The 13,265-nt window shown below is 48.0% G+C and overlaps 1 protein-coding gene across 1 annotated transcript in view; it reads right to left on the bottom strand.

The window, feature by feature from the left end:
• Positions 1-12,925, bottom strand: part of LOC311314087 (exostosin-1a-like) — a 31,945-nt gene extending 19,020 nt beyond the window's left edge. The window contains exon 1 of the mRNA XM_084444395.1: positions 11,612-12,925. Coding sequence (XP_084300521.1) covers positions 11,612-12,552 — 941 coding nt within the window. The 5' untranslated portion in view covers positions 12,553-12,925. The remainder of the gene's footprint in view (positions 1-11,611) is intronic.
• Positions 12,926-13,265: the final 340 nt, after the last annotated feature.

Here is a 13,265-nt window from a genome sequence, read left to right as displayed (position 1 = left end):
AAATTAGCATCATGTCTAGCGGACATTTTCTGACTGGGAGTGAGAAATGATGAAAGAAAAAAATTGGGGTTGCTGTAGCTAGCTACATAAGTAATGTAACCACAGTTTAGTTACTATGTAGGCTAAAATTTGATTTTTCCCATTTAGGCTTTGCATTTTCAGCAACGCTTTTGCGATTTCTTTTCAGCTGTTCAGCATTCATTCACAAGCATTTTCTGCAGGAAAATTCATTTTTCTAGTAGCCTACCATATGTGTTGTAAATACATATTTTGAATTAAATAAATGTAAATAAATGTTAATATTTATTTACAACACAAAACATTATATGGTAGTATGGTATTGTTAATACAGTATTTATTTACACAAGTTATGTGCACTCAACTCGTTTCATTTCAGCTCAGCGTAGAGAAATGCACCGAAACAAACACCTTACTGCGCACGTCTATGACGACCATGTCGACACCTGTATCCGTGGAGGAGTGAGAGTTGCAGAGCAACAAGATGGATTTAGTGGTTGTTGTCGGCCAGCCGGCTGCCAGCCGGATTCCCACAAATGAGCCTGGGTAATGAATTCCGAGGCCAACATCACCCTGGGCAGTTCATTAATTCGACAGCGGGAGGGATCAAAGAGTGTGCTTCCTGGCGCGGCCCTTGGTTCTGACCTCGCAAGGGGAAGTCAGAAGTTTCACCAAGGTGGCAGGCAGACTGGGGATTTTATGAAGCTCAGCCAACTAAGCAAAGCCAGAGCCCAGAATCTCCTGCTGAGGGATCCGGCCTGAACAACAGAATGAGAACGTAGCCCTCTGCATTACCACCACCACAGAGTCTGGACCGTGCTACAATAGGCTTTGGAATGTCTGTTTACATAATCCCTAATTGGAATTCATCAAGGCTAATTAAAGAAAAATACAAGTCTAATAATTCATTTAAAAAAAAATGGTAGTGAAACTCTAAACTCAAAACAAACTGTAAACAGTGGAAGCATTGGAGGAGCAGAAGTTCCGCTTCATTTGCATAACATCTGTTTTCATGTAGGCTAGTATTAACCATAAAGTCCCCTAGTCAGCCAGGAATGCAAACGAGGCCCAGCTAGCCTGCAGGCTAAGCCAAGAGGAGGAGTTGGCTAGAGCCTGGCTCCAGCAGAAGAGTAGAGGAGGGGGTTTCCAAGAGCTGCTCTGATGATGCCCAGACAGGTTTGGAGCAACCGACAAATCTGAAGGAACAACCAACCACCTTGGAACTATGGTGCATCCAGTGGACAGTGGCCAAGGAAGGCAAGAAGATGTCCTGTCAAACAGGCACCAACAACCGCCCTACGTATCAAAGAGCAGAACGGGGGGCTATGTTAGCTAAACTGAATCATAACAACAACTACAAAAAAGTCAGTTTCGGCTCATTTGATTTGTTCATCCAGCCTACGGTAGCCATAGGTTTGGGCTTCATGCAACCTCACACACGGCCTACAAAGGTTAATCAAGGACACAGAGTGGAATGAGGCTGTATTTGCTCAACATAAAGTCTGGACAGGTCCTTGATTAACCTTTCACTCGCTTGGGACAAGATGTCCTCTCACTCACAAATCTAGTGGGTACTTACACTGATTTAATAACAAAATGTACTGAATAATCCCCTTACCAGAGACACAGGCCTCCCATGGCAAACCATCAAACTGAGAGAGAGAGAGAGAGAGAGAGAGAGAGAGAGAGAGAGGGAGAGCGAGAGAGAATGTGAGAGAGAGAGAGAATGCGAGAGAGAGAGCGAGAATGCGAGAGAGAGAGAGAGAAATGTACTGGGTCTCTCTGTGCGGGATTAAAAGCCATGGGATTTGCCAGTGTAGTGGATTTGGCTCTGCTTAATTCTTCATGTAGCTTTCAGAACATATTTCAATGTACATTAGGGGATAATTGCGAAAGCCTGTGTCGTACTGAGGAAGCAAGCTATCGGTGGGATCTGAGGCAACATAAATGCTCCATCCAGTCGTGCGCACACTCAGGGCTCAGGCTCAGATCACGAACATCAGCCCTTCCTTCCCGGCTACATCCTGGCCTCTGCCTTCTGGGAGGAATACATCACCTGCGGTGCCAAGATCCACACACAGCAGCCTCCGATGCATCATCTTCCTGTATGAACACAGGGACAGGGGCGGAAACAAATGACAGTGCCCTCCGCCCCTTCCCACTGCAAACCCCAGTACGCTGATCGGAAACTATACTCAACACACACACACACACACACACACACACACACAATATCTCACGGACTCACCGTCTTTGTCTCTTTTGCACTCAAACATACGTGTACACGACAAGACAATAGCGCTCGGTGACCAGAAACTGGCTTGCAGAGCATTAGGTTTCACTGTGTTCCAAGTGACCTCGCTGATAGCCTGGCAGAGTAATTGAGTCGGCCAAAGACACTGATCAATGATTGGCTCCGTGTACTCTCATCCTCCTGGCCTATCAGTGCCTCTGAACAGCCTCGGAACAGAGGGCGTCCATCTAATCCTGTTCCATGTTGTTTTAAAGGTTTTACAGGAACAGCAGCTGGGTAATGATACAGTACATCCACTATCTGTCTCATCTCTAATAGCGTATTATCAACAGGATACCTGATCTAGCGACAACAGCCATTCTCTGATTCCCAACAAGACCTTCGCTTCTATTCTGACTGAGTTAAGTGCCTTCATATCTGTTACACCTGCCCCCCTCAGACATACTGTAGACGCTGAGCACTGACAGATCTAGACTAGCTCCAGGCCTATCTGATGCCTTCCCCTCTGGAGGTAAAGCTACTCTCTGCTGGCGACTGACTGATAAGGAAATGGGAATGGAAGAGTGGATGGTAATCCCCTTTCCTACAGCCCCCGCCGCCCGTCTATAAATCTGGGCAGCGGAAAATGAGATGACGATCAATTGAAAGGCGGTGGCAGAGGTTAGGGACCAGACGATGAGACGTTCTGGGAAACAGCCGGGCCGCTTGTGCACACACACACACACACACACACAGACAGAGAGAGAAACACACACACACAAACACACACACACAGACTAACACGCACACACAAACCGTAGGGCTGCTTATGCATACTGTACGCCGCCTTCCAGGACATGCAGAAGGCAGCCGCACCTTCCAGATACGTGTACACACACACATCCACGTGCGCAAACGCACACACACAATCACTATCATCCAAACACACGCTCATTTCCCCACTGTCAGACAGACTCTGTATCATGTGTAGCCTAATAGGGCTACTACTGCTTGACAGCCGCTCTCCCTGACAATCCTCCCCATCTAGGATCCCCGGCCGCTGCTTCAAACGGGAGCAGGAAACGGCATAACTGGAGACTGGAGCACTGGGGGCTGCGGCTGGATCACATGACACGCCGTCTCCAATGACAATCCTGCCCGTGTGATTGGATTTCTCCTCATCCACCCTGGTGTTTTTTTGTCTTTTCTCCCCCCCCCCCGCCACAAGCTCTAAGCCCCTGAGTATGAGCAGCTTCGCTAATCCCTGCGTCTCATTGAGACCCTGCTCAGCAAGCCATCCACTTTATCCCATCCAGGGACCCACACACGCCGTGTTATACATTACAGCCATAACCTCGGCCTGCGCACACTACCTACCCCTGCGGCGTTAGTCAAACTGCTCCTGTCAGCAACACAAAAAGAGCATAGGCTAGTGTTATATTAGTTCAAGTCCACCTGATCCAACTGGACTGTGCAAAGACTTGATTATGCTGGTTGGTATGGTCGAGTTGTCGAAATCAACTGTGTCGGTAATTCAATAACCAATTTTAAATGACAGATGGAGGTGTGATATCAATTTGCTCAGTTCCACTCCCCAAAGTAGCTGTGTGAGAAAGATCGACTTCTGTAGAGATGTGAAGCTCTCACGCGTCTCATTCCCTGTAGTACTAGCTATAATTCATAGCTGACACGGTTTATTGTGCCATTTTCCCCTCGGAGATGAAATCTGTTTACAGCTTCAAGGCCTACGCAGGAAGAGAGATGAAATCTGTTTACAGCCCCGACGCGTACGCAGGAAGAGAGCACTCGGGACAATAGAGATGAATGATACAACGAAATTGGGCAAATTAGCAACCAACAGCTAACCGACAGCCCCATACAGGGACAGATCAGCTGGGCTCCAGAATGAGTGTGATACTCTGGTAGATAATTATAGCATAGATCTTTAGCAACTGGGTGGTACCAGAGCCTCCACGATGCCCACTGATGTTTCTACCTATCCAATCCTGTCAGATCTACACAGGTGTCTAGACAGAATAGGGACAAGAATATGTCTCTGGGCAGGTGGAAGGGGGTGGAATTGAGGCACAGCTGCTATTCTACAGGAGCCTCCCGAGGCCTGCGATCTGCCGTCCAGCCCGGCGAGGTGCTCCTGCTCCTGGAGATAATCATCAATGTGGAGCCCGTCCGTCCTCACGGCACGGCATTCCTCCAGCCTGAGTTGGTTCTACAGTCTGGTCCCAGGGCTGGCTGGCTGGTTGACATGTCCAGGCCTATGCAGCGGCTGCAGTGCCTGTGTGTTCCAGCCCCCCTGTGCAGATGTGCTATTACAACACTGTGAGGAAGTGGGTTGTGTGAATGGAGCAAGGAGGAGTGGTTCTCTCTCTCTCTCTCTCCTTAATTTGCTGCTTTGTGCATTATTGAGAGACCCAGAGATTCATGGGGTGTGTCGGGAAGTTGGACACACCTCTCGAAGATCAAATCCTAGACATCGTGGTAACAAAAGCTCTCGATAAAAGATCTCTCAGTCTAAGCTCTGAGGTATTCAACTGCTTTCAAAGGCATCGAACAAAAGCCGTCAATGATCCACTGCCACCAGAGAACTGAGATATGCCCGGAGGCTACCTGAGAACGTCTTATGGAATATGGAAGTAGGCCTACAGATAAAAGCTTGTTTTTAATCTTGATCCAAGCCACAGATCCAAAGCAGGGGAAGTCCAGTTCCCTGGAGCGGAATATTTCCATCTTTTCAAATTGAGGTTTTATTAGGGAAAACATGAGCTAGTCTGGGTCTCTAATCATGTCAACAAACGTTACCTAAGAGAACTACTGCTGACTGGGCATGTTTGAATGGTCAAGATGGAAAAACACACACACAGAGACACGCACAAGTACACTTGAGAGACGGCAAAATTTCCTAAGGCTCCACAGTCTTCAGTCATGTAGAAAGCAAGTCCCGGCCTACAGGCTCTTAAAAACCCAGCTGTCAGAAAGCACAGTTCTCCAACTCAACTCTGGACTCCCACTGAACATGGCTGGCTAGAAAGAGCTGCCTGCTCCTTCGAATTCATCACTCAATGTGAAATGCTGTAGTAGGCTGGCTTCCGAATCTGACAAGGCTAGTCTAACTGCAGCACATTCAACCTGAGAGGTGGGCGTCTCCCTGCATGCTTAGTCCTGCTGCTGTAGTTGACTGGCACTGGCATGACGGCAAAATGACTAAGTCCACTAAGTCACACTAAGGACAGGCTATGCCTTTGACAAAAGCAACATTCAGGACAGTAACATACAGACCAGACCCGATGGGAATCTGACCAACAACACAATCAACTAGAAATGGTGCTCAGAGAGCACAGACCTCCGCCCTTGAATGCGTTTTGTGGCTCTGTGCCAAAATTGAATGACCCGGCAGGGGGCTGTGCGGTGCACTCTGGGCCCTCCCCCCGCACACCCCAGTCCAAACCCTGTGTCTCTAGCACCCCCACACAGGGAGCTGGCTTTGCCCCAAGTTTTTTTTTCATTCGTGAATCCGGCCCGTGATTTGGATCCGCTCCAAAATTTAATGGGTTCTAAGGTGACCAATGAGTTTCATAATAATAGTTTTGGTAGCTTTTGTGTAATCAGAGTCCAAAAAATGTATGGAGTAGTGAATTGGCAGTCCGGCCACGTTTGGGCGGCCTGTGGACCCGAAACGTGCTTTTGGATCTGCTCCAAAATGTAATGGGTTCTAAGTTGGACCATGCTACACCGTTCCACCAAGTTTTGTGAAAATCGGTCCAGTAGTTTTCGCATAATCCTGCAAACAAACACACACACTCACACACTAGGGCTGTAGGATTGTATCGATACAACGATGCATCGCGGTACGTAGTCTTGCGATACTGTATCGATCTTTCAGCCCGGAGTATCGATACAGCCGGGCGCTGTAAAAAATGTTTTTTTTTTTTTTTTTTTTTTTTTTTAATTTTTTAAATCCAGTTTAAAAAGCATATTCTACAATATTAAGTTAAAAAAGCATACATATAAATAATTTTGAAAAACCATAAATACTACAATGTTGACAGTTTAAAAAGCATGGATATCAAATGTAAAATATTTATTAGCTAGCTCTCTGTCCAGTCATTGAGTTTGAGTTATCTATATAGTGCATTTGAGCCATTCAGTTTTCAGTCTTGAACACTTAAAATCTTTCAGTAAATGATGTGTGTATCGCAATACGTATCGTATCGTATTGTATCGTGACCTCTGTATCGTGATATCTATCGAATCGTGACCTGTGTATCGTGATGCGTATCGTATCGCGAAATCCAAGATGATATACAGCCCTAACACACACACACTTCCACCAAAAACATAACCTCTTGCCCTGCGCTGTAGCTGGAGGTAGAGGAGGAAACCAGCTGAAGATTGTGCACACAGTCACGGATTCAGCCACACTCAACCAGCCAACACTCCCCTGCTAGGGATCCACACAAAGGTCTTGGTCCGCAATCTGACACTGTAACTAATTACTAGCCTCCCTCTGCCCCCTTCACAGAACGGACGCCATTACCCGGCTCTATCCATCCACCAGCCATCGGTGAGAGGTTGTACAGCCGCACATCACCAGGGCTTAACCAGCATCAAGGATTAAAACTAGCTACTCTATAAATAAAACAGAGAGACCTGCTCGCATCACATCACACGGCTCGCTCGCTCGCTTCTCTCCCCTCCTCGGTCTCTCTCTCGTTTGTCTCTCCCAGCAGCAGCTCTTAATTGGACACACACTGTGAGAGCTTTCGGTTTTAGGATAACGTTGGACCGGGTCTGCTTCCTGGAATCCTGGCAAGCCGATCTGTTTCTTTGGCTGCATTGTACGTGGGCACAGCAGCAGCCCAGGCCTCCCATGCTGACATGGAGCAAGCTGAAGACACGGGGGGCAGAAAGTGAGGATAAGCTCTGGCTGTGCCAGGTGGCTGGGACAAACACAACAGAACAGGGATGGCTACTGTAATGGTAATGACCACAAAAATGGAGATTCTGATAGTGAACGGGTCTATTCTATTAGTCACACCTTTTGTTCAGGATCGTACACTGTGTACTAGACATTTCAACCTAGTACTTCATTCACAGTGAGGCGTGTAGAAGAATGCAGCCTACTTGTGTGTCAAAGTTGCGGAATCATTATGGAAACCTCTCGTATCGGATTCTTCTTCTGAATGAGAAACTTGTGGCGTCGGGAAAAAAAAAAAGGATAATTTATGCGACCTGATTTCCTGTGGATTCCTGACATTCCCAGAGCTCCCCGTTTGAAATGTAGATGTGTAACTCAATCTGGTGGAGTGGAGACGCGGTGCTCACAGCAGTCCCTCAGGAACGCCTGGGCCGCGCGCAGAGGAGCTGGGCCCTGCGGCTACGCACCGACCAGAGGCCTGCGCCGCCGCCGTCATTACCACTCACAGCTCAGGGGGAATGAAGAAGAGGGATTCGGGTTGTTGTTCGTGCCTGAACATATGCGTTTCCACGTCAACAGCCTGGTAAAATGATCAAAACAATAGCCTGAACATAGACTGAAGCGTAGCTGGTTCTCAGGTATTTTGGGTAAATTTGTTGACGGGCGTCAGAGGCTGCATTCAGGCTAGCCCCGACTTCCTTGTTGTCAGTGAGAGGATAAGAGGGATTTGTTCCACAATGGGCCACAGCGAGGGAGAAAACCATTACTTCCACCTAGTTTAACTACAGACTGCACTGTCTGAGCCAGTCCCTAGTCCATACCCTATAACTACAGAGTGCACAGTCAGACCAGTCCCTAGTCCATACCCTATAACTACAGACTGCACAGTCAGACTAGTCCCTAGTCCATACCCTATAACTACAGACTGCACAGTCAGACTAGTCCCTAGTCCATACCCTATAACTACAAAGTGCACAGTCAGACCAGTCCCTAGTCCATACCCTATAACTACAGACTGCACAGTCAGACTAGTCCCTAGTCCATACCCTATAACTACAGACTGCACGGTCAGACCAGACCCTAGTCCATACCCTATAACTACAGACTGCACAGTCAGACTAGTCCCTAGTCCATACCCTATAACTACAGACTGCAACGTCAGACTAGTCCCTAGTCCATACCCTATAACTACAGACTGCACGGTCAGACCAGACCCTAGTCCATACCCTATAACTACAGACTGCACAGTCAGACCAGACCCTAGTCCATACCCTATAACTACAGACTGCACAGTCAGACCAGACCCTAGTCCATACCCTATAACTACAGACTGCACAGTCAGACTAGTCCCTAGTCCATACCCTATAACTACAGACTGCAACGTCAGACTAGTCCCTAGTCCATACCCTATAACTACAGACTGCACAGTCAGACTAGTCCCTAGTCCATACCCTATAACTACAGACTGCACAGTCAGACTAGTCCCTAGTCCATACCCTATAACTACAGACTGCACAGTCAGACTAGTCCCTAGTCCATACCCTATAACTACAGACTGCACGGTCAGGCCATTCCCTAGTCCATACCCTATAACTACAGACTGCACGGTCAGACCAGACCCTAGTCCATACCCTATAACTACAGACTGCACGGTCAGACCAGACCCTAGTCCATACCCTATAACTACAGACTGCACGGTCAGACCAGACCCTAGTCCATACCCTATAACTACAGACTGCACAGTCAGACTAGTCCCTAGTCCATACCCTATAACTACAGACTGCAACGTCAGACTAGTCCCTAGTCCATACCCTATAACTACAGACTGCAACGTCAGACTAGTCCCTAGTCCATACCCTATAACTACAGACTGCACGGTCAGACCAGACCCTAGTCCATACCCTATAACTACAGACTGCACGGTCAGACCAGACCCTAGTCCATACCCTATAACTACAGACTGCACGGTCAGACCATTCCCTAGTCTGTACCCTGCAAACTGGGTCTGACAGAATCACACAAAACATGGGCAGTAATGCCTGGCCACACAATTTATATTTTAGACCGTCTCATCTAGCCTATATAGACCCCCAATAGAAAGAGATGGATAAATCACTAATTTCCATGACAACTAACAAGCTCCTGCAGTACTAAGAAGTATTGAACTAGTGGAATAAACACAGAGAGGTAATAATGGGTTAATAACCAATAGAATGGACAAGGCATCCGTCAGGCGTCCTCTAATAGAACTGAGGCTGTAACCTCTAAACACAGAGAGAAGCCTGGAAGATCATCAATCAGGAGAGCCTTTCCTGAAGCACAGTGCCGAGTCTGTATGTGTCTGGTTTAGAACAAGATGGCTTAAGCCAACTTCTCAAGAATTCCTGTTGAGAACAGACCTAGTTACCAAGGATTGGGAGACTTTTACACTGATTTGGCCAGACAGGCTAATGTGGGTAGCACTGGTGTGAAGGGGTGATCATATCCAGCATAATTCGTTCCAAAAATCTAACAACATTTCATCGATATGCACAGGTAGTTTTGTCTTCAGAATCTGGATCATCCATGAACGCTTGAAAGCCTAAATTCAGAGATTAAGACACAAACACACACATTTCGATAAATTATTCATCCTCGGCGCCATGAGTGTTTCGCATGAAGAGTCGTGCAGGATAACCATACATCAGCATTCATCCAAACAGAGAGCCAGAACATGTTGTCGGTAAACAATAGCAGAAAAATTATGTTGAGAAGATACCAGCCTATGATGCCTACGCACCAGTGAGTGACTGCTCAGCACAGCCCCACAGAGCCACAGGGAGCTGAGAGCCGTCAGCCAGAGGAAGATTCCCACAGTGTAAAGATGGCCTCTTCCCTCCATGCTACTTAAAGCAGGATTAATCTTCCTTGGGGTTATGATGCCGATGCCATCGTGTCCCGCTGTGTGCAATCACTCTCAGCGCCTGGCACTGTGTATGCAGGCTGGCGGCCTGGCAGGCCTGGAGAGCGGGCAGATAGGATTGATAGTCTCGGGAGGGATGACATGCTAGGCCTGGACCTAGGCTACCTATAGTATAGCAGGCACAAACGCAAGTCAATAAAAGCTCCACGACAGACAAAAACATGTGCTCGGTCGGTATACGAATGCAGTGTTTCCCAAAGGACTGGAGTGTAGTTGTGGTGGGGAGGAGAGAAGGGGGTTGACAAGGAAAGAAGTGTGTGATCAATCTAGCTTCCACTAATATACATCACAGTACTAGGCTAACGTTCCCTAGCTATAGCAAGTCAAGTGAGACAAGCAGCTCATGTAGTAGACAAATCTTTTAAGTGTTGACAGTTGATTTGAGTCTGTTTAGCTACTGTATAGTTTAATGATTGCAAGCCAGACAAGAGATATTGGAGAGGCAGCGCGTGTGACTGTGTGCGTAGCCAGGCGGCTACGGTCAGTAGTAGAGTGAGAGGGGATGTTGACAAGGTGCGCTGCAAACTTTAGCTGTATCAACAAGATTGTACTTTTTCAGATTTAGTAAGAGGAAGGTTTCATTATGAAACTGTGGCGGGAGATCCATAAGCTTTGGGCCGCCACAACAAGGCTAAGTCTATGGGAAAGCATTGAAATGCACGCCATGACACCAAAGCTGTGACCTTCCATGAGTTTTTGACCTCGCTTGATTTTTGATCTGGGTAATTACTTCCCTTTTACTTCATGCAATTAGATTAGATCTCAAAGGCGAGAGATGGGTCTAGCCCAGTCCCAGAACCAAATATGAGGCAACATCCATCCATGTCATGATAGGCCTAACGCAAAAACCAAGTGGACCTCTGTCCAAACTAGAGGGCTAAGTCGGGGTCACCACAGCCCCCCGGGCTCAGGGGCCACGCAGGCCAGCAGGCATTCTGGGACCGATGGGGTCGGGTCTGGGAAATCACTGTGTAAACAGGGGGGAGAGCGGCTTCCCCCACTGGCACCACCGGCATTGTCCACCCTAATCCTCTTAAGAGCCCCAGTCAAGCCCCCAGCAGGCTGCAGCCCCTAGTGAAAACAGCAGGGACGGGCTCTGGAGGAAGCGACGCTCCCTGACCAAACAGAGACACCGGTTTGTCCATCAGATTTAGTCCGCCGTTAAAAGGCCAGGGAAGGGGGCTTCCTGGACATTGAGAGATTCTGAACCCACAATTCATGGCATGCAGTGCCGCCCGGACTGACTGTCAGTGTGACACACACATATACAGGCACAAAACATATGTTAAAAAAAAACATACTATGAAACACGCAGTAGATCAAGTTTGTCCTTCAATCACCAAGGGACTCATGGCTAGTCATTCAGGCAGGTACCACTAGAGAACAATCACCTGTTGGAGGGGAATGATCAACAGTCAACCCTGAGAACTAGACCGGTTACTTAAAGGCCCGTATGTATACTCACTTGTCATACTCTGCGTTGTCCCTGTCGCAGCGGGCGTCCTTGTGCTTCTGCCAGTCTTTGCCGTGTTTACATGTGGTGAGGAGCACCACGTCCTCAGAGTTATGGACATGATATAATGCATTCCTTGTGTCTGACCCTATACCAGTGAGGTACCTCTTCCCCTTAAACACAAGCATATACTTCCTGAATGGTGGAATGGAGTTATATTTTAAATAGCCCCTCTCGCCTCCAGTCCTGGGGTGTTCTTTAGAGAAAAGGGGGATGGATACGTCAAAGTTGGGTCGGAAGTTCTCCGTGCTGATGCTGGCCTTGGCGAGCATAGCCTCGCCGATGTCGAAGCCTAGATCTTCCGTGTAGTCCGGCCATGTCCCAGAGTACAGGTTGAAGATGATGTGGTTCTTGCCGCTGTTCCACAGAGGCAGGTTCTGGATCTTTGTTCTCAGGTTGTGCACGTACTGCGGCGAGAGCTGGTCCCGGTCCAGAGTGTCCAAGCTTAGGGCGAACAGGCAAGCCTGCCCCGGGTCAGAAGTGTGGAACCTGGATCCCTCGATGGAGGACAAAATATTTTGGTAGCTCTCTGACATTTTCTCCCCCTTCTGCTGGGGGTAAACGTAAACTTTAAATCCATTTTTTCTGCACAGGGAAAAATCAAAGCAGGAATCCATTCTGCACCGTTTCCCTGTGTAGATACTAGACACAACATCCCTCTTTTGCCTTGGCGATATGTGAACATTGTAATCCTCTGTCTCCGATTGATCCAAGGGGCTGAAGGACTGCAAGGGTCCCGTGTGACGGGGCCACTGCGAGCTGGGGTAGCTGCGGTCATCACGCCGGCTGGTGCCCCCCTTGGATAGCGGGATGTGTACCCCTCCGAAGTAGAACAGCAGAAAGAAGCATGCACCGGAGGAGAACAGAATTAAGTACCGTTTTTTGGCCTGCATGTGTCCTATGGTCTGAGTAGAGTTTAGTAATAAATCCGGTAACTCCCGAAGTTATGCTTTCAGTACTTCCAATGGAACGGCTGCGCCATCCTCCCCCAGTATGCAAGGGCTCCGCGCACACGTCTCCCACCGTATTCTGGTTCCTTTCCCCAATCCAAGGATTGATCCAGGGCATGTGGGCGGTTTTTAATGACCATCGACCTCTCCCCTCGTCAATAGTTTTGTTTAAGAATTCTAGCTAGCGTATTCTAGCTGATGTCATCTGGAGGCACTGTGTCGTTACCCCTGTCCAGTTAGCTGGCAAGGCATCCAAGTGGCACCCCCTTTGTTTACCTTTCTTGACCTAACCTTAGGCTTATGGATTCATCTTCTGTGTTCGGTGTTGCGCTTGGTTAAAAAAAATCATGACATGCACTTTCACCAAAACGGGAAAGCGAAGGTGATTCAAGCCAAATTGACCAAAGTCACAGACCTCACCTGTCCTGTACCTAGCAGCTAGCTAACTAGCTAGCATACGTGGTGACTGGATACTTTTTCGCCTGAACAAGGCAGGTATGCGATTGAGTAAAAATTGGACACCCAGATTGCCTAAGTATTCCACCACGCTGGACAAATCCGTGCCTCGAACGACGGCTAACGTTAGACTACCAAAGTGAGAGAGTTGGAGATCACTTGTCAAATCACTGCCGATTTCAATGAAGCTCGGCAGCTAG

The sequence above is a fragment of the Borostomias antarcticus genome (genome assembly GCF_949987555.1).
Source record: "Borostomias antarcticus genome assembly, chromosome: 10".
Lineage (NCBI taxonomy): Eukaryota > Metazoa > Chordata > Actinopteri > Stomiiformes > Stomiidae > Borostomias > Borostomias antarcticus.
The sequence above is the reverse complement of the archived record's forward strand: the minus strand, read 5'-3'. Positions and strand labels throughout refer to the sequence as shown.